Below are 22,380 nucleotides of genomic sequence, written 5' to 3' on the forward strand. Positions count from 1 at the left end.
AACCCTACAAAAGACATGGGGTGAGAAAATAAAATACAAAAATGAAGTTATAGAAACCAAAACAAAATGGGTTCATTCTTGTACAAGTCTCAGAATTATCCAAACATGGACCACAGTTCAATTATTCATATTTTTAATATAACATTTTGCTGTAATGCTGTGTGTACATACAAAATATACCAAACTAAATAAGGCAAATAAATAGAGGTACAATGTACAGGAACAATGGAACATTCCTCAATGATTTCATCTTTTTTTTTTTTTTTTTTTTTTAAATCTTACCTCAAACATCAACAAAGGTGTACAAAATGCTTTTCATTTTTCCAACTGTACATCTTTCAGTGGAGCATTTTTTAATTTCTTTTATTATTTCCAACTGTAAAAAATACTGACTTCTCACAATTATACAAACTCGAAGAATGGGTGCGACTTTTCTCAGGCGGTACAGACCGTGGTGTAACAGGTGGGTTGCATTCTACAAACAATGTTCTTTTAAATGATCAATAAATCATACTTTGTGTGACCTTCTGTATGCATGCAGAACAACGTCATGTGCATGTAACAACAAATACGGTGGAGACAGAACCCACCCAAAACCCCGAAGAAGTTTTCTTCTTTTTTTAAATGAATTTCCACATCCCATCCCTGCCGCTCACACTGACTGTCAACTTGTTTGAAATGCCAGCATCCTTGTCCTCACTTTCCATTCTTCTCTCTACACACCTTACTTTTAGCAACACTAATTTGCTGCACAGCTATTGTCTTCAGAAGGAGCCAAGTCCTTGAAATTGGTGCTGCAAATGGAAATGTCTCATCATCATCATCAACATTATAAAAAGTGCATTGAACAAGCTACTAATTTCTTTCCTCTGATTTCCATCTTTACACTTCAAAACAGCCAGTCAATGGCCAAATAAGCATCCAAAAATGTAACAACACAAACATGTATTAATACTGACAACTTTTCAAATATCCCTCTGTGAATACTCTGCACTAAATGGGTTGAAGCTCTAAATGAGGAACTTAAAAATAGTCTGCTGAAGTCTGGTATATTGACTGATTAGCTGCAAGAGGAAGGAGAGCAGAGGTTGAAAAGAAGAGCTCAAAAATAGATTAAAATGCTGGTTTAAGAAGAGATGACTCCTTTTAATTTAAAGTGTCTAAATAATTTGGTGTAAGGGCTAATCTCTAGAGCCTGCAGCTCTCTGCGCCATCTCAACTTCACATCTGGGTCTTAAATTTATTAAATATGAGGTGTCACAGTGACAAAAAAGGATAAATTAAAGCTACAGGGGATTATCTGCACATTATACAGTCAATCACAGCCCAAAGGAAAAAAGAAAAAAAGTTGTTCTGAGGCGATTTGTGTAGTACCTGGAGCTTAGATTGACTTGGAAATCAATTGTACCATCTTTGACCGCAAGATGGCGCCAGTTACTGCAAACCAACTATAATTTAATGACCATATAAAACAGATTTCTGCAGAGCCACAAACACTAAAACAGAGGAATGATTTGTGTGAAAAAAAACAGGATCTGAGGCACTTAACGGTGAACATTTACAAACATTTAGCAGAAAAGATGTAAAAATATGGGTCAAATGGAAAGGCCTTTGTTACGTCCTTTTTGTAGTTGAGCACATGGATGTATACGGTTTTCCTTAAATATGGAGTGGGGATATTTCTTACCTAATATAAATAAAATTGTAAACAAGTGGGTTAGGTTTAATTTAATTGATGCTATGGAAACAACTGCTTCTGTTTTCCAGGAAACTGAATAAGCGTCTCTTTTGCAACGTCGGAACAAAGTCAAGGAGTTCAAACATCGTTTTCCCAAAGACTGAGTGCAGTCTTGGATGCCTCACAAGCTGTTGCTTGCTAGTTATTCAAACCTAGACTGAATTAAACTAGGAAAAGTCATGGTTTTTGAAATGGTTTAGATCTGATGACTTAGATCTGGATACTGTATCCTTTAGAAATAGAGCTACATATTGCAAACAATTGCAACTCGCATCATTCCTGCTGCTGAAGTTTTGGAAAAGCATGTGCAAATAATAATAACTCCCTCTACCTCCCAACTAAAACTGGAAAATCTTATGAAAACAAATAAAGCTAGCTTCTATGTGTTTTTGGCAACCACTAGCCCCAATATAAGTAAGCATGGAGCCTTTGTGTCCTGTTGGTATCCAGTCAATTTAGTCTAATTTTAAGTGCCTTGTTATACCCCAGTGTTACAAGAAATAAAAAAGGAAGCAACAAAAAGAAAAACAATTACCCCATTTGTCTGAGACAAATGGGGGATCAATAATGAAACTGATGAAGTGTAGTACAGGCAGATCTGAGAAGAAGTAGCTACAGATAGCGACAGTATTGTAAACTGATTAAAGAGGAATTCTCCTTTACGTTTGTTTATGGCATTCCGTCATCCGTTTTTTTGTTGGCTAGAGTTTAAATCTGAATGTTTGTCAAAAAAACAAAAACATAAAAAACTACAGTGCAAACGAGACATGAAGGAGTGAAAAAGGATGAGCAGTTACCTCTCATTCGTCAAGCACAAAATATTTAGTAAGTTAAGTTCGACAGCAAAGTGAATCTGCAACACCATAAAAGAATGCATTGTGTACAAAATCCCAAAATGCTGAAACATAAAAAACCCAAACTTCTACATCTTTGCAATTAGCTTGTCTGCATCTAAATATAAATATATATCAATGCCTAATTGCAGAATATTTAGTGTAAATACATTTACATTGGTTTTTCTTCTCTGCTTTGGCACTACTTAATGCCAGAAAGACTTCCAAACCATTTACACATGTTGAGGCTTAATTCTTGTGGCACAATCATTGTTCTAGTTTTATATGTGAGGAGTAGTTTTTTGTTTTTCCTCGAAAATTTGTAGTTGGTATGTTCTTGTGGATGCAGTGTGCCATCAGAAGCCACTGGTAGGGATTCATTTTTGTGAAGCAACAGGAGATTCTTGACTCCATACCCATTGTTCTAGTGTCAGAGGTTTGCGATCGTAGATCCATTCTGTGGCTGAAAAATCTTGTTTTTCTCTCAGGGAAAAAGCACCATAACTGTGGATGTAATGGCTTAGACCCCCCCACCCCCTCATCTATCTTTTGTGTTTTTATTTAACCTGCCAGGCTTCAAAAGTTTCCAAACTTTCCATTTGGTGTCTATATATATACAACGTGACTGACTAATCCCAGAGTTCTGATCCTGATAACCAAACTTCAGCACCATAGAGCTCTCAGAAGAACAGAGAAGGTTTCTGAGGAAGAGCAGGAGTGATCGACAAGGAGAACCTGAAGAACAGTGTTCAATGGATACAGTTAGATGACGTGGGACAATGTGTCACAGTGGTCTGTCCATCTTTCCATCCCAACTACGGAGATAAACGGGTCGGAAACAGCTTCAGAAGATCAATCCGAGGAGAGTGTTGCATCTTTTGAGGCAGCGTAGCTGTCCGTGGATGTCTCTACATGTCCAGTCCAGCTGTTGCTAACATCTGCTCCAAAGGAAGCCGTGACTGTTCAAAGACCTAGATTGAAGTTGATCTACGCCACGGCAAATTTTAGTTCTCTTAAGTTTTGCTTTTCTACTTCCTCTTTCCAACTTTAGTAATTCACCTTGGTGACGGCTCTCTCTCGGCCACCACCTTCCACTAGCTGGTTGACGGAGCGCTTCCGGTTTCGCTTGAATTTGTTAAGGTCCTTGTCGAAGACCTCCCCAGAGCGTAGCGCAGAGACCAGGTCGTCAAACTCCCCGCCGACCTCCTCTGGGGCCCCGCCCTTCTTAGCCCGCCGCTCACGCTCCCTCTGCTCCTTCAGCTGAATAAGGATGAAAGAAACCGTTATTTTGAAGAAGTTGAGAGTACATTTAGTCAGACGTAGCCTCTCGGGAGTGTCTCACCATGGCCTCCATCCGTGCCCTCCGCTCTTCCTCCTCCTTGCGCCGCTGCATGTTTTCCAGGTCCTGCCGAGCTTCACTGAACGACTGCAAGAAGATGTCGAAGATGCCGAAGAAGTCGTCAGGCTGCATCCTCCCTTCTTCTTCTCCAAAGTGCTTCAGAGATTTGGCAAACTACAAAGAGAGACGTTGTATTTTAAGATACAAATGAATGCACAAACTGAATCTTCTGAAATTATCCAGATTTTCCACAATCAATCAAATGGCCACGCATATGGATGCCCTTCAAAATAAACTTTGGTATGTTAAATTCATTTTCTTAAATGCTGCAGGAACACATGCATCGCAGCAAGGCTGCTTGATTTGACCACCGTATGTCCACACAGTCCTGTTCAAGCTGTTCAGTGCTTGGTGCCAGATCGCTGCCTGGAGCCAAACGTTTTCCGACACAGTTGGCTCTGTTCTGCAGTACAGACACATCTTCAAATAGAAATAACGTCGGTCCACTTTTCATCAGTCGAGAGAAAAATAATATATTTTCATCCGTTACTAGTTTGTTGGCTAATACAGAAACTAATGAGTGTCCATGCAAACTATTTCACCTCAGAAATAAAGATGCGTGCAACTATAACTTCATAACATTTTTTAATGTTTTAAAATAACTTTTACTTTTTTCCTTTGCTTTGTTTTATTTTCTCCCATCTTACAATCAAAAGTATGTGAATACCAACAGTTTTACCAGTTGGTGGAGATTTTTGTGTGTAATTAGCTTTTAAAGGTAACAGAACAGGTGCGGACCCCACAGAGGACCATGGCCTCAGTAATGAGCTTAATAGCAAAGCATTGGTAAGTATTGGTTAATTTATGGATGAGTTTTCACCTACACTGTGGAGAGACTTAGATCATTTTTATTGCCACTTGCTCATTTTACAACTTGGGATTTTTTTTAAAGGTATTAACAAATGAAAGAAGTACAGATGTTAAATATAAAGCTATACAAATTTCATCCAAACTGTTGGAGGAAATTCAGTTACGTAAGCTAAGCAGTAAAATAATCAAGAAGAAAGCAAAGAAATGCAGCATGCCTTTTCCACTTCTATGTGGGTGTCGAGTGACAGAACATCTTAAAATCCCTCTTGTTTATAACCGTCTAGTTTTCTGTATGTGGTCTCGGCGCTGTGATGAAAAACACAGTTGCTCTTTTCTGAGGAAGCAAAACCATCCTGTCATTATGGGCCCAGTGTCCATGACAACAACCCCATCATCATCCCTCCCCTCTGCTTGTAATTATGTATCTGGTCAGAAGTGTTTCCTCTGGTCCCCCTCGGGATCTGAGCTAAATGGGTAAACAAAAACACTCAATGAACGAAGGAATATGATTTTCATTGTGTCAGGCAAAACAAAGCAGAGAAAAGAAGAATCCTCCTATGAAAGCACTTAGCATTTCTCCACTTAGTTAGGTGACTAGTCACTAGCTTAGCTAGTTTAGTGACTATGTGCTCACTAAACATTTGAGAAAACTTAAGCTTGAAAATACAAAAGGAACACTTGGTATAATAAATAACAAAAGTGCATAAAAATACAAGTTTATGTTAAGTGCAACATGAAAAATGCTTCAACTGTACAAACTTATAAAATTTCACCCAAATGTTCAAAAAATATTTTGAACTCAGAATTAAATATTCTGAACTTTAGAAGTTTAAGGTGCATGCAATGAACATTGTAGAAAATGCAACAAGTCAAATTTGTCTTCAACATTCATATATTTGAATTAATACTGTGTTTGTATGTAATTTTCAAAAAAGAAATTTTTTTTGTAGTTTTTGTTTTTCACCAATTGGCATCACACTCGTTTCAGCTGGTAGTCATTGAAATATGAGCATGATTCACTTTTTGCCTCCATTCACATTTTTTAGTAATTGAAACAAACCTGGAGAAGCAGACGGCGGATCTGCTCTGATGATTGCTCGCCGATCTGTACATTATTTGAAGAAATTATTGTTAGCATGCTCTTACAAGATTACTTAGAGCTTACCAAAGATCTAGAAGTGCCCGTTTTAAAAGTTCAGACCTGGCAGTACAACGTACTGGATTAAATTTAAAACATGGATATTTACGGCCCACTAAAGCTCGTAATTTTTGTTTTTAATCTAATTTTGAGTATCCTTCTTGGTCAGAAACTCAGAAGGTTTTATAGTTTAATGAAATACTTTGCTTTTAAAAAAATAAAAAAAAAAACCTCAAAGTGATTCATGACCTTTGCAACAGTAACCCTTTGTATTGTGCATAGCAATGCCTTGTTTCTGTAGCAGCCACACACATCTGTTGCCATGGAGTGTTATTAGTCTTTGTGGGCTGATCTGTTTGGTCATCCTTCACCTTCTTAAAGAAGAAACACACATCCCGACTTCCATATTTGTTTTACGCTGAAAGCCCATCAGAGGACCTTGAGAAACACCCACTTACCAACCACACAGACATACACAGCTGTGTGTTTGGACTCTGGGCTGGAGAACACAGGTTCTTTTGTTTTACTGCACTAACTGGTGCCCCATTCTTCCCAGTTCGTCTCCCATGACGTAAAAACTGTGTTCCCTCCAATATTCGCCCCTCCTTGAGCAAATAGTTAACCAAAAGGGAGGCTCTGCATGAAACTCACGACCCTGGTTCCATGTCTGTTTCTTCCGTCTGTCTTGAAACCTGTTTATTCTTCTGAGAAATACAGCTGTTCAGCTCTTCAACACAGTCGTTAATTAGAGAGGATAGATTGTGCAGCACAATGTAAAATCTGTGCTGAAGTGCCACTCTGTGAGATTTAGAAGCATTCAGAGTGCTAAATGCGAACTGGAGCGCAGACAGCCAGCAAATTAAACATATTCCCATAAATCTTTTCAACACCGACTTTCTCCAACATTCTCTCCAACCCACTGACGTCTTCAGCTGACACACATCCTACCATACATCAGTACTTGAGCCAGCGGAGTTCAAAAGGCCAGTTGTTCCACTTGTAAATGGAAAGAGAGGGGATTTAAAACTCTAACTTAAAGAGACAAAGAGAAGAAGTGGGAGGGGGGATTCCCGAGTAATCTTTCAATTCTGGGTTTCCCCAGCCCGGCTGAAATCACGCCACAGGACTCAGAGGTGATGTCCAGAGGCTTCATGCTTCTCAGATTCCACCTTTTTTTATTTTTTATTCCTCAATCCGCTTGACATACAGGCTTGTCAGTGAGGATGACTGCCTTCAGATCCACTATAGCCACCCACGTGGCCATATGAGCTTTCGCTCTGATGGTCTCTTAAATTCACTCAGTATTTCATGTTGACATAACGCAATTCTGAAGCCAAGGTATCCACAGTAAGAACAGATTGGAAAACCGATGACATCAGCTTGCTCCAGAAAGTTATTGAGTTACCTTTTCCTTGGCTTCACTCAGCTGGTCCTCCAGTTCAGAGAAGCTAAACCCAGCCACAGTGATGAAGTCACCGATCACAGCCACAAACTTATCCCCACGTTCCCTCATCCTGCTCTGCTGGTAGTGCAGCTCCTGGTGGGAAGCGACAGGGACAAGAAAGCTGGTCACTGAGCGTTTACCAAACACCTAAATGAATTATAATTGCTTCAGTCTTCTGTGTGTGGCACGGCCGTGCTGCAGAGCGGCGACCGTTAGCAGCGTTTAAACACCTCGGTATGCCGTACATCACTGTTTCTGCTCAAAAGCATAATTACAGGCGGCAGAAGAACCAGCGGGAGGGAGAAAGAAACTAATTCAGCCCAACTTACCGCCTCGAGAGCCTTCAGCCCGCTTTTGATGTTGTGCACTTCTTTTTCCAACTCTGACAAACTGAGGAGAAAAAAAGTTTGCAGTTATTAGTCATACTTTAGTAGATTGCACCTTGTATTATAAACGACATAAAGTTGATGCTGAAGTTTGGGGGCAGAAATATTCTTACTTGACTTTGGCGGCTTCAGGGACACTCCTGAGGTCTTCCTGGATGTGCAACGTGTCTGGGTAGTTCTTCTCAAAGATCATGATCAAGTAGTGCAACATGGTGATGTTCCTGTTAAATTAAAAGCAGTGTTTCATTTGGTTAAACTAAACGTTTGCTCCACATAGAAGAAAAGAAAGAAAAGTTTTCCTCCGTCAGTAAAAATCCCAATTATCAAAGATTCACAGACTGAAAAAAATAACAACCAGGTGTGAACAATAACAGTCTGCTTCTAGCAAATTGTCTAAACTTTCACTCCGATAGTTTTTCTTACCCTGCAAAATTTCATTTTATTCTTATTCCCATATTCCGTATTTTTTATGTGACAAAAAAAATACCTAATCAGCAACATTTCTTGAGATTTTAGGGTTTTTCAAACGAGCGCTGGTCAGCGCAGGTACAGTTAACGTCAAGTAACTGTTATAAAAAAAAGTTGAGCATCAGTTGAATGTGAAAAGTGTAAAAACACCCGAGGACCGGGCAGGGATTAACTTAGCATTTGGTCTGGATCTGGATAAGCTTTCAGATTTAGAAAATCCTCTAAATATAATTTAGTTCCTGATTGTAATTTAATTTCATGGTGTGGAGTAAACTATGCCGAAATCTCAACTTTTGGTCTCACACACATTATTACTTTGTTTTACATAATCTCATATTATTGTGGATTTTTACGACTTTTATTTTTCGGAGTCCAGCTAAACTGTGGACATGCTAACATGCTGCTCAATCCAATAATCATGTTCAATGAACACGATTATGATGCGTTTATAAATCTTTTTTCTTGGCAATTATAACTAATGTTTCTACTTTTAATATATTCTGCACAATAACAAGCAGAAGGTCCATCTTAAATGACTTTTTAGAGTTTATCTGAACAAGTATTGGTATGTTTCAATATTTTTAAAAAAAGCAACGCAGTTGTTGTGACACACATTCTAAAAATCTCTTCAATAAGACTCAACATTTGCTATAAACTTGTTTCTTGGCACATTTGTCTGTGTAGAGATTGTTGATTAGTTACCAAGGTAGCACACCTCTAAATAGCAGCAAGGCCCTGAGGAAGAGTTTATAATTACAAATATGACATTCTTCTGAAAATATCAACGCTCCCACTTATTGCCTCACATGTACTGTGTTCGGAGAGAGTTGGATAGTGTAGAGTTTCATATGCTGGATCCAAAGCCCAGAGTGCACAGAAGAAAAATTAGGTCACGCAGGCAGTGGAGTAAAAGTGCCGTGCTTCAATTCATCTCCCTTTTTATATTAAGACACATCAGAGTCACTGGAAATCATGCCAGTAGTGCCTGTTTCCGTGGCAACACCGATGGCTCGGACAACATTTCATTACTGTAAAGAGAAAAAAGCTCCCACATGCTGTTTGTTCGAGCGAGTCTCGCTTGTCTGCAGCTCGCTGAAGTAGTTTCATATTTTTCTGTCAATTTTCTTTCAAAACTCCGCTTTAACTTTTGCAGAAACCAGCGGCTGGTGAAGAAACACTGAGCAGAGGCACTCTGTTCATTCTTTTAAGGGGTTTTCCAGCTCTAGTTGCCTTTATTTGATAGTGAAATGACAGGGAAGTGGGTTGTGAGAGAGGAGGAGGACATCCAGCAAAGGACAACGGGCCGAGACTCAAACCCAAAACGCTGCTGGTTCATGTCCTCCGTACATGGGTGGTTTGCTTTACCGCAGGGCCTCCTCTGCTCATTCTTTTATTTTCTCATAATATTTAAATGCTAATGAGATAAGATTTGCTTTTCTGACAGGCTATAGATTTTTTTTTTTTTTCCAATTTCAAGTCTCTGGTGACTGAAATTAACATTTTCACATTGGATACTGACCATCTACTCTCCCCATAACATTGAATTGTGGTAGATTATTGGCTATATTGCTAGATCAGCTTACAGTTACCTTAAAGAATTGCCAGAATAAAGGGTTTCTAATCAAAACAGGTTTTATTTTCACTTGGTTAGAATATCTTAATAATGTCTATAGAGGTTTCTGTTAAAATAATAATAATAAAAAATATCAATCAGGCAGTTGCATGTGATCCAAAAGACACTGTTCTGCCAAGCACCAGTCCTTAAATCACTGCTCTGACTACTTGTTTGTAAAAAGAAACATAAGATATTTGTGAGACACTCAATGGTCTTGGACCTAGATGAATACCAGACTATACAGACCTCTCAGGTCAGCAGAGAGGTCTTCACTCTGTTTTCCCAGGACCAGAATAAGAAAGATGAGGTACAACGTCATCGCTACACTAATTAGTTCTGACACAAACTTCCTGAAAACCTGATATACAATTCGTTCCTTTAAACCGGGACTTAAAATATTACTGTTTATTGCAGCTTTATAAGTTAAATATTATTCCATAAGTTACACATTACTTTATAATTTAAATATTATTTTATAAGTTGAATATTACTTTATAAGTTAAATTCCATCAAATCTGAGTTTTTTTGTTTGTTTAAATTTGCAGTTTAAATTTCATACTCATATATACATATTGATCTATATGATGTTTTTAATGTGAAATGTTTGGATGTGTTTCATTTGGTTTTATCTCTTTTCCTTTGTTTTCCTACGAAGCATGTGTGTACAATTAGTGCAAAAAAAAAATAAAAAATTAGCAGCCAGTGATGAGATGTAGAAAGAAAGTTACGGTAAATTTATTTTTAACTGAAACCATTGTTTAAAGACCACAGCCGACTGCAGCAGCTGCAGTCTTTCACTGATTTAGTTCATGAGACCCATGTCCGAAGTATTAAGAGTTCGTTATGGAGTTTAAGTCAAGTCTCAAAATATTTCATTTTGTAAAACAAAGTCTTAGACTCAGGTCAACAAGGCTCAAGTCCCCCTCTGTTGCCCACCTGTCTATGCTCGACTTGGTGTCGACGATCTTGTTCAGGCTGGAAACCTTGAATCCGAAGGCGTTCCCCCGCTGGCCCTTGTTCATGAAGTTTCCAAAGGCCAGCACCACCTCCAGGACCTGAGTCAGACGCTTGCTCCGGACCACCTCCACAGAGGCGTTCAGGATGGCTGCAAAAAAATGGAGAGGAAAAACAGCTGCTGAGATCATGAGTTAAACTTGTTCAACTTTGTATATTGCATAACTAACTGGGCTTAAATTATTCCTTCCACTCTGTTACTCCTTTCAAACACTACAGAGCTCCAAATTCAACTCCGTGTTCCCCCATAATTTCCTTCATTTTTAACATCATTCACGATGAGTGATCGGAATTCTCCATAACAACTGGGCAGCTTGGTGGGAAAAGTATCCTGTCCTTCCATCAGTAAAACAGCAAGAGGGGAAAGGAATACACTGAACATGAGCCAACTCTGTCTGTTTCACTTCCCCTGAGAAAAGTCCATCTGGCAAAGTACAGGTGGTTCCCCGACTCCACAAAGGAAACCATCAGTGTAACTGTGAAGATCATTAACAAACATCATATTGTTATTGTTACACTTCTTTGTGTTGTGATGAAGCATGGGAACTGTTCTCCTGACTCTGGCTGATGGAGCCTTCTTCTAAAAAAGGCTCCCATTGAACAGGCTGGGTGGTCTGCAGACTTACAGACTAATCTGCAGTATGTGACAAAATTACATGAATAATAAAACAAAATGAGATTTTTTTTTCCTTCTTTTTTACTGTGAACATCGATGAACAGTGTGGTCAGGGGACTTTTGGATCCAACAACAGCAATTGTGAAGGTTTTCTCTTCTCTTCCCGGGCCAGCTGAGAGTGAAATGTGTGTCAGAATATATTACCCTAACCTCAGACTACAAGGAATTAAGTTTCTCAGAAGAAATTATGCAGCACAAACAGAATCGAACTGTCAGAGCGAATAAAAACGCCGAAAATAACAGTGTGATGTTCTCACCAAAGCAACCCTGGCTCTAAAAGCTACAGCGACAACTCGGTCATGCACACACACTGGAACGCTTTTCCCTGACATCTTTGAAGTGAGATTCAGGTTCACAGCAGATGCTGTCCTTTCTCAACGTGAGCCAGCTTTCCAAAACAGCTTCCATGGTAACACGGATGCTGTGTGGAAGACGGAAAAACTGCATAAAGCCAAAACATAGCTGGCCAGCATTTGCACACACATGCATATAACCATGCAATCTCCTTTAAAAGCCTAATCCTTAATAATTTATGTCCAGCTTCTAAATATATTTCTACATTTTCACATTGGTCTGCTCACAAGTTGCAGAAAGTCACCTGTTGGACAGCAGCGTCATAAATAAAATCATAGCTGCATCATTTCATTTCATTTCTACAGCATGTCTGAAATCACATTTGATTAGGAAATGAATGCCTTGGAATGGTTTATGGCCTGAATAAAACAAATAATTTGTTTAGTATATAGTGGTTAAAAAATACTGATAATGTGGTCATTAACAGGTTATCAAGCCTGCATAAATTTTAGCACAATTTAAGAAGTAGAGTAGTACACAGATGATAAAGTTCTCCAACTGTATTCAGTTCAAATGACTTGTTAAATGGTACCAGACTTCAGCTATTTTAACATCTTTCCACTGTGTTCTTCATCCCTTTTTACTGCAAAGGCTCGAGATGAACTAAATCTGCAAACATAAATCACCGATAATCGCTTTGTTGGTTAGATTCGTATCCAAGTCGATTCTGACATCCTCCGACTTGCACATCGACAAAGAATAACATCAGGCAGATTTTAAGACAGCTGTAGTTTGCTGGTCCAGATGCTGCAGGAGTTCTCCAACAACTGCACAGCCTTGGGAAACGATGGGAAAGATCTGGCTTCAATCTGAACCCACTGGTGAAGATGCCGACTCAGCCGCTGTATATTTAATAGAATCTTAATTTGATTAGATCCAGTTTTCTCAATATATCAAAAGAGAAATACTTTGCACCTTCTGCCTTGAGATCTGCTAATGGCTCATCTGTTCTGAATGTTTAAAAATGTCTTTCAAAGACGTTGTTGAGCCGCAAAGTGATATCTGTGAGTCAAGATGAACTCACAGTTTATAAAACTGTGGTTATGAGTTTATAAAACGTTTTTGTGCAATAATGTTGGATTTCTTGTTTAAATGATAAAACTATAAAACCTAAATATGATCCCTATATGGTGGCCGCAGAGGCATTCATTCACGGACCACTGAACTATCGAGTTTGTCCTTACCTTCAACCTTAGGCTTGGTTTCAGCTAAACGCTCTGCAAACTTCTTCTTAAAGAACAGAGCCTGTAGTCTCTGCTGGTAGTGGTCAATTCTGACGAGAAGAACAAAGAAACGAGAGGAGGAGAGATTAACAGAGGTCAGTTACATTTGTCTTTAGGGGGAGTGAAACTTCAAAAGTTAGAAGTCAGTGAATTGTGCAAAATCCCCTTTCTCACTTTACACTCTTTTCTAAGGCATCCAGAGGGCTCTTGTCAAAGGACGAGACGACAAATGGGGATGTAAAACTCGACTAACCGTTCACCAAAGCAAGGACGGAGCGTTTCAAAGAGAGACACGACATATTAAATGCCTGACCACAGGAGATGAAGTCAAGGAGAAAGCATTTAGGGCTTCTGCTACATAATGAATCAAGCTAAAGCTTGGGCTAAAACAGAAATCTAAACCACCCTCTCACACAAAGAGCATCACATTTACCTGCTCATCTCGAAGAGGAAGCGGTCAGCTCGGGCCATCCTCTCCAACTCATGTTTATGCTCTTCTAAAAGATCTATGTCACTTTTCTCAGGGACAAATTTAAGCAGCTGGAAAAGATGCAGAAGCAATGTTTATTAGAACTGCAATAGCTGCAGTTTGAGCTGCAACCAGGTAAAGCCTATCAATAGTAATTTTCCTTAAAGAAATAGTAAACATATGCATGTGACACTCTAAAACCACAATCACTTTCAGTATTTCCTTTTCCCCCCACTAGGGTTCAAATTATATCTATGACACATTACATGTCTTTTTAATTACATGGTAATTAAATTGTATTTTACTGCCATTTAATTAATGCTAGTTAATACAAATATCAATTAATAATTAATTAATTCTATTATATCTAATAAGTGCTTTGTTTGCATTTATTTTGCTGATAAATATGTTTGTGTTTTATAATTGACAATATTAGAGCCAGGTTTACATCATTTCATACAACAATTCTTAACATTTGCATATCAATTTGAGTGTATACAAGTACTTTGTGAAACTCACATTTGAAAGCACTGGGGAATCTTTAATGATCAAAATTTAATTAAATTAAAAATTGAATTGGGGAGAATTCAAGTCCCTGAAAGCATTCTGTTGATTTTGAACATCTGCAAACTATTTTTCTACAAATCTCTGAGTAAACTACAACATCTAGCCTTGTCAAGACGCTGATCATTATGGAAGGATTCATACCTGCTCCAACATGTCTTTGGCTAGCTCCTCTCTCTCATCCATCTCTAGTATCGCCCTTTTGATTTCTTCATTTGTCATTTTCAACCTGCAGGGAAGCAATTGCACTTTAATGACATCAAATACTAAATACAAACACAAGCGTCCTGATACTGACGATCTGAGCACCGGTCTGGACAACTCCCTCTCGTTCCCTGAGAGCACTGCCAGCTGTTTCTAGACGTACGTGTGCTGAGCTTCAATCAATAACAGCATTGTCAGTACGCGCATCAAAGCTGTATTGACCATCTGCTAACCCCATCTGGGTCAGTCTGCAGCTTTGGGGTCATTTGTTATTGACACGAAAGAGAGTGCAGGGAGCGTGCTGCTGTTTTGTCAGAGGCACAGAGGACTCAGGAAGCCCGATTATTGATCTGTAGAGTGGGGTCAGCATTTAAACCCTCCAAGGGGGCCCAGGACCACTGCTGTTTGGAGATTTAAATGGGGAACATATTGTCAAGTGGATCTTAAAAGACAGCAATGGATTCAGTTTCAGATGGAGAGTGATCCCTTTGGGAGGAGGGTCAATTAATGGATCTTTGATGCGAGTTAACGTTGACACTGATAGCACTTGAATGTTTAATTATAGACTGAATTTCATATCATACACTACTTCCGGATAAATTCTCTCTTGGCTAAAGCAGCCAACACATTTTGTGGCTTAAACAGCTGCTTACATGAATAGCCTATTATGAAGAAGCATAAGAAGCCTACAGAAGGCTGCAGGGACTTCCTTAATGTGGGACAAATAACTCAGGCTCCAATCACGTCAAGTCAGGATTATTTTGGTTTGAAATCAATGGAAGCAAACCAAACCTATTTGTTTTTATAGGTGGACAACTGCATTTAAAGCTGCAACGCACTCCAAAATAAGTGCTGGAAAAAACATTTCAATTTGGTAGACTTAAATTTAGTACGATATATGACTCATATAAAGAAGAATTAGAGCTCGTAACATTCATTATCCCAGTTTCTTCCAGGGGTGATTATATATAGTTATAAACGTGGGCAAAGAGATCTCCTGTAGCAGTTTGTGTTGCAGCTTTTTTTTTTTTTTTGTCCTGATGCATTGATATTACTGGAGATTCCTTGAACCATTCAATGAAGGATTCTGTGTGTCTCTTTTCATTCCTTCTTTAATACAATGCTTTTTAGTAGTTTTTGCTCAGCATAAATGTGTAGTGATACTGACGACTCATGGTTTATCTCTGATCTTCTGACGTTCAGCTCAACAACAAACTGGATTTAATACACCCTAAATACATGTTTTCAGACATGCATTTAGGGTATGGAAATGTGGGACTTGGTGAAATAAAAAGATCAATTAGGCCAAGAAAACAAAAAAACTAAGTCATTTTAACATGGTCATATTTTTAGTTGTACAAGAGCAGCTCTTCCATTTGGATTGCTTACTTTGAAAGCAAGATGACGCAGTTCTGAGCACGTCTGCCATCGATGACCGACAGCTCTTTGACCTTCCGTGTGCTGACATAGATGTCATCCATAGAGCCAGTCTCTTTCTGTGAAAAAAAAAAGAGAGAGAAGGGATTTAATCTGTAGCTCAGAGTAAAGACTATTCACATTAACATCCTCGTTAACATCTCCTCCTCACTTCTTTGCGATATCTTAACTGATCAAGGAAAGCTTTTCTGAGATTTAACAAGGCGTTAATGAAGAGACATGACTCGAAACAGCAGAGGGAAACTAAAAGCTTGAGATCAAGTTACCTTTAGACACAGAGAGAGCTTACACAAAGAACAAGGATCAGAAGCAAGCATTCACAATACAACACCTCATCAGAAACTTCTCAGAGGAAGAGCAGAAACGTTGATCCAATCAAAGCCTGTTAGATATGTTGGTTAACCTCACATAAATGTAGTATAAAAATCCCTGAAGCAAAGAATAAATTCTGAGAGAGCTGTTTGGGGCCTGCATGTTAAACACATTCTATTTATGGTCCAGGCTGGTTTCCTGCTCGCCAGAAAAATCTCTGTTTTTGAGGTTGCTGGGCATGACATATATAAAACAGATGTGGATTTTAAAGAAAGTGTCGTTTTTCTGCGTCCGTGCTGACCCGGGGTGTTTGGCAGCTGCACGGGGTTGGCAGCAGGTTAGGTGGACAACTCCCATCCACTGAAACCGTTCAAAGCTCTCTCTCGTGGCTCACAGACGAGCGCCAACTCTGCCAGACTGTTCGCCTTATAGGCGCTGATACGACTGACTAAAATGTTGAACTTTTCAATTGGTCACAAAGTGACATCAGCTGAAATACGAGGTGGTGTGCTTTGAACTTTCAAGCAGAATGTCTTAATGGTGTACTTGTCTGATTGTAATAGCTAAAGGACTGTACGAGGTGAAGAAATATAACTCCGTAATTATGGAGGTTAAATCAAAAATGTAAAATAAATTATTGCATTGTTTGTTAAAGTCATATTGGAACATAAAACATTTTGCTTTTAGTGGTAAACTGTGAATCACAATGTTGCTAATTCAAAAATAGCAGGTTTTTAACAGCAAAGTTTCTACACACCAGGAAACAGATCTATTCTTTTACCAGGTTCTACATGTATTGCATCTATCCACAAAGGCTAAAAAGTAGCCAAGTTTAGTTTATAAAACCACCTTTAGTAACTTTTTGCTATTCTTCTGCATGAATTTCACAGATTTACACAATTTTGTAGAAGAACTTCGGTCCTGTTTCCTTTTTACAGCGTTCTTTCACTGATTATGTCATCCAGTCTAGGATGAGCTTCGCATTCCAGACATATGACTTCACATCTGATTCTAGATTATTTTAGTGTTTGTGGTCAAGTTGACAAATGAAAAATGCCCAGGTCCTGCTGCAAAGGAAGTAAAAATGATCACCCCTCCAGCAACGTGCTTTATATGTGGGATGAAGTCTTTGTGCTTATTAGCTATATTTGGTTTTCTCCAAATAGTATTTTGCATTATGGCCAAAATTCTCCAGTTTGGTCCTAAGGTCAGTCCAAAGACTTCAGAAATCCGACTCTCCGAAGTCAGACTTTATTGCTAAAACTACATTTTATGGGGTTTTCCACTTCTAGGAGTTTGGTAGATGCTTTAAATATTTTCACTTGCAAATATTTTCTCTGCTGAATTACAGATTTCAAATAGTTTTAAAATGGCCTTGTGAACTTTCCCAAATTAAAGGGGTCCAACAATATATTGTCTTGGGTTGTTTCTAAGTCTTTCCACTTCAAGATTGTGGAAGTGGAACCTTTTAACTACCAAAAAGTCAAGGTTTTGGTAGCTAGCAAACTATCAAAACCTTGACTTTTAGATGTGACTCGTAATGATGATCAATTATTCGTGTAGATTTTATTAGCAAAGGATGATTCGCAACTTCAGCAAGACACTTGGTTTTACATGAAAATCAAAATTTTGAGAGAAAAAAAACATCACAAAAAATAACAAATTCAATATGTAAAGCTGACTGCTGTTTGCCTGGCCGCTGTGAGGCAGAAGGCAAGGTGATGAAAGCAGTAATAGTGGATAACCACTGAGGTCAAGAAGCTCAAAGATTTTTAACTCACCTGTTTGAAGGATTGGTTAGTTAGCAGGTCCTGCCCAGGCAGCCGGAGAAAGCAGGGACAAATAAAAAAAATTGAGAACACATGCAAAGATTAGCACTGAAGGCCGGAAAGGCAAAAGCAAAGAACTACTAATACTATGTGCAAACTACAAGCTGAAGCTGGAAAGCTTTTGTGAGCGTAACAATGCTAAGTACTTCAAGTTGTCCAGGGTTCAAAAGAGCTACATAAAAGGCTGAGAGATTAACACAAATAGTTTTCTAGTTCGGATTTTGTCTTCTTAAACTGGCCATGGATGCCTTGGTGGTTTTAATTTTGACTGCATCTACATCAGTCTGACATGGAAAAACAGGACGATGAAATACGACTGTGGCAGACAATTCTACAGAGTGCAAGTGTAAATAAAATACCATTTTGACAGAAAGAGCAATGAAAAGCTCTAAAACAAAAGTATGTCATGTATAAACACAGCATTACTGCCCAGTGAAATTTAAATTAAATTTGGCTCTTTCCAAACGGGAACTAGGCTGTCAAAGTCAGGAAGACGTTGGGTTTTTATGCGACTGCATCCACTGGGATCAGCATTTAGGCAACGGCCAGTGCCAATAAAAACCTGCTCTGCACAAATAAATACCTGCAGTATATCACTGTCAGCAACAACCCCAAATGACCCATTCCTCTTTAATAAGAGCTTGCAAGGAGACACTGTGATTGTAACTGTCCGACTGCTGTAAAATGCATTAACTCAACAATGGCGATGCCTCAGTGGAGATGATTTAATGCTCTTTAATGGAATCTTAAAGACCTCACTTTAAACTGTGATTACTTGAAATCAATTAGAACAAATTAATCCTCCACTTAAAGCCACTTAAGTGGAGAATATATCTGTGATATAAGGTACAGTTTGTGCAACTGTACATTGTGTTATGGAATGAAAAGAGTACAATTAATCCCCAGCAGAGAGGAGAGTGATTGCTATGCATGGTTTGACTTATTCCCAAGAGATATACCACTTATGCTTTCAGTTCGTTTGTTTTCAGTTTCAGAATGATTTAATCAATAAATCTGTTTATTTTCACTACATCTCAGTAACAGGTTTTGTGTTTTCTTGTATGGTGACTCCTTATGGGTTCAGTAATGACCTTGATTCAAGACCTGTCGTTGGCTCTCACACCAGTTTTGCAGGCACCAGCAGAAGCTGCAATGACCCATTTAGCAGCCAACAGCTGCTCCTGTAGGCCTGAAGCTGGACTGTTTACACTATAAAAGAGTCGTTCTGAAACATCCGCATGCTCACGCATACCAACACATACTCAGCTTTCAGCACACACACAAGCATAAGTGTAATCAGGTATTTATAACCCACAAACAAATCCAAACCTGCTGTCTCTGATATGCTGAGAACATCTTCTCTATGTCCTTCAGGTCCAGAATCTTGAACGCCCTCAGGTCATCAATTTCATTCCAGATGGTGCCGTTGATCATATTCTGGAAAAAACACAGGAGGGCGTTATTGCTTTCACTCCAACTACAAAACAAACCGCTACTTTATTTCAAGGACTAACTAGATGAATTTGTAAAAACAGCGCATCAGTCTACTTATCATTGCAGTTAAGTATTTTCATAAATTATGGAGATAAGCATGTGTAATAACGTTCATATCAAATCAATTCATGAACACAAATATACATTATTTAAAAGGACAACTTTGCACTATGCTCCTTTCTGTTTATTTTGTTTCTGGTCCCAGTACAGGCCTCTTAAATCTTATGAAATATGAAAGAACTGTGATGAACCAAAATTCCTCTAGGCAGATTCAGGTATACAATATCATTTACTTATTCGAGACCATGAACAGAACAAAATGTAAAATTTTCAGTGGTCAAGTGGGGATAAAATGTCCAACTGATGCATTGGGCACCACCACACCTCCAAGAGTAGACAGCACAAATTCACAACTCAAAAGTTGGGTGTGAAATGAGCAAATCTGAGATGTTTTCATCAATGGTGAGTCTTTTTAAAGTATACATGTCAGTGTTTGCACATTACTACAGAACTTTTAAGGACGTCTCGTCTCACCTCTCCTAATTTGCTCCAGTTGAAGGACTTTAGTGGATGAGAAGGCTGAGGAATGGACTTTGACCGCATCATGTTCATGGAGTTGAATGAAGAGGGGATGGGAGGAGGTGGCGCTCCAAAAAGAGGAGGCGCTCCAGGTGGAGGAGGAGGTGCCCCTGGCGGAGGAGGCGGTGGGGGTGGCGGTGGGCAGCTGAACGGCAGTGGAGGTGGTGGTGGAGGAAAGCTGCCTGACATAGGTAGAGGAGGTGGAGGCACTGGTGCTCCAGGAGGCGGAGGGGGAGGCAGCATGGAAACACTGCTGCCCTGCTGAAAGATGAATGGACAGAAGTTAAATATTTTGAATAAAACCATTATTTCTTCCAGGTGGAAATGGAATTAAAACTTTTATTTACAGTAAAAATATTCTAGTTATCATTAAACACAAAAGTTAAATCTTAACTTACAGTAATACTGCAGTTATGAAGGACTTATAAAACGGTTAACAAGCCAGTTTTGTAATGTTTCATGAACAGTCAAAACATAACTGTATTAAATGCTTACAAAGCAAATAACTGTTTATCATTTTTAAGGGGGGTATTTATGTAATGTTTGTAAACTTATATCCAATTGCAAGATTAGAAGGGAGTTGATTAGTAGTCCAGAGACTGGTAGCAGCATTAATTTTTTTTACTTACTTCATACAATACATTTGCATTTTTTTATATTCAATGAAGCGATTGTAATAAAAACATCTTGCCATTTTCAGCCTATAAAAGTAGTAGCACCATTTACTTTCAGACATTTTAAGTGACAATCAAACATACATGCATGGCAAACATGGGGACAACATCACAATTCTTCTGCCGAGATATTCAGGAAAAGCCTGATCAGTGCAGCTGTCAAGAACCAATAAAACATAAGTTCTTACTGCAAAGTCATTGATGCGCGACGACAAGTCCAGGACTTGCTCTCTGGCCGAACGCAGTTCCACGCCCTCACGTTGCAGCTTGTCCTTCATCTTGTTCAGAGTCTTCATCATCTCGTCCTTCTCCTGGGTCTTTGTCTCACACTCCCTCTCTTTCCTCTCCAGTTTAGCCATTAGCTCTGCATGGTCTGCAGTTTGACAAGAACGGATAAAGATGTTCACTTGATGCAGATTTTGTTTAGAAAATCCATGCAGCCTGGTCGCAAGCTCCTCACCTTTCCTGAACTTCTCGGCTTGTTCTCGCCACAATTTCACCTCATTTTCATTGACCAGCCTGTGAAGCAGACAGACACAAATAAGCACAGGCTTGCAGAAGAGTGCTCACACGCGGGGTCAACTGCATTTCAACTGAGTCAAGCAGGGTCGGTCCAAGGTAATCTAATCACTGGATTTAAAAGCTATTGATCAGTGACACTAATCCTTGACTTCCCTATTAATGACATCATTTGACCAGCATTGACTGAGTTGAAGCAGTTTGAAGCTTGGAAGGAAAACATTAGTGCTGGGATAAAACCTGCGGGGCTGAATAGGTTATATTTTCTTTTTGTTGTTGTTTTTTCAGGTATTATCTCTGGGACTTGGCTGCACTTGGAAATAGGTCATGTTATGTGAGATATCAGAGTTGACAGTGGCGATAATGATATGAGACACATAAACTTAAAGATTAGCAACGGGACATTTTATGACATTATTAAGGATGATGAAAGATTGGAAAGTGAAACCTTGAGGAGCGGTGGTAGCCTTGGCTAGAGATGAGAGAATAAACATGCAGCAATAATCAGACATTGCAAATTATATTTCAAAATAAGAAGGGAAAAAAAACACTGAGATTCTAACAGTGCCCTACAGATACATCAATGACCCTTAACCTTTTTCATGTATTCTCCCATAACTACATACCTCAGTGTAATTGATTGGTATTTTATGCCATTGGCCAACACAAAATGCACTAGTTTGTGTTGTTTTATTATGATTAACGCCATCAAAACATAAAATTTGAGGCTATGAGACAAGAGGAATATTAAAACTTTTGTAAGGCACTGTAACTGCAGTACTTTGGGAAACCGATTCACACTAAACTGCTTTTGCTGAGCAAGTTAGAAACAAAATGTTCCTTAATAAAATTAAGGTCTTTCTCAGCTTGATCATGAAATCCTTTCTTCTCTAATCACACCAGGAATGAAAAAAACAAATCTTCTCTTCTTCATCAGCAGGTCTAACCTGCAGACCTTTTACATTACTGTGGAAAACCCTGATTTCTACGATGCTTCAATTTTATGCCCTGCACGCGTGTCCTTCTCCGTCATCACACCGACCGCAGATGATGAATGACTTCTCCTGACAGTTGTTTTAACAGTTGCTCCAACAAGCCTCTCTTCTCCCTCTGAGTTTTCACGGCACGAGCCTTATGTTTTCACCCTCTCACTGTCGAGACGACGCAATGTGGAACAATTTGTTTACATTCCCTTTTTTTG

The 22,380-nt window shown here is 38.9% G+C and overlaps 1 protein-coding gene across 5 annotated transcripts in view; it reads right to left on the minus strand.

The window, feature by feature from the left end:
- Positions 1-244: 244 nt before the first annotated feature.
- Positions 245-22,380, minus strand: part of daam2 (dishevelled associated activator of morphogenesis 2) — a 99,721-nt gene continuing 77,585 nt past the window's right edge. For 2 of the 5 annotated variants that reach the window (XM_055038098.1, XM_055038099.1), the window contains exons 12-26: positions 21,121-21,179; positions 20,849-21,033; positions 19,942-20,247; positions 19,243-19,350; positions 17,866-17,895; positions 15,725-15,831; positions 14,276-14,360; positions 13,532-13,638; positions 13,060-13,148; positions 10,768-10,936; positions 7,862-7,969; positions 7,692-7,752; positions 7,324-7,455; positions 3,914-4,084; positions 245-3,831 (exon numbers count right to left, since the gene is read on the minus strand). In XM_055038098.1, coding sequence (XP_054894073.1) covers positions 3,619-3,831; positions 3,914-4,084; positions 7,324-7,455; positions 7,692-7,752; positions 7,862-7,969; positions 10,768-10,936; positions 13,060-13,148; positions 13,532-13,638; positions 14,276-14,360; positions 15,725-15,831; positions 17,866-17,895; positions 19,243-19,350; positions 19,942-20,247; positions 20,849-21,033; positions 21,121-21,179 — 1,930 coding nt within the window. In that variant the 3' untranslated portion in view covers positions 245-3,618. The remainder of the gene's footprint in view (positions 3,832-3,913; positions 4,085-7,323; positions 7,456-7,691; positions 7,753-7,861; positions 7,970-10,767; positions 10,937-13,059; positions 13,149-13,531; positions 13,639-14,275; positions 14,361-15,724; positions 15,832-17,865; positions 17,896-19,242; positions 19,351-19,941; positions 20,248-20,848; positions 21,034-21,120; positions 21,180-22,380) is intronic. The other 3 variants (XM_055038100.1, XM_055038103.1, XM_055038102.1) reach the window with 3 other exon arrangements.

Source organism: Poeciliopsis prolifica, unplaced genomic scaffold (genome assembly GCF_027474105.1).
Source record: "Poeciliopsis prolifica strain line A6 unplaced genomic scaffold, Auburn_PproV2 SCAFFOLD013, whole genome shotgun sequence".
NCBI classification, from domain to species: domain Eukaryota; kingdom Metazoa; phylum Chordata; class Actinopteri; order Cyprinodontiformes; family Poeciliidae; genus Poeciliopsis; species Poeciliopsis prolifica.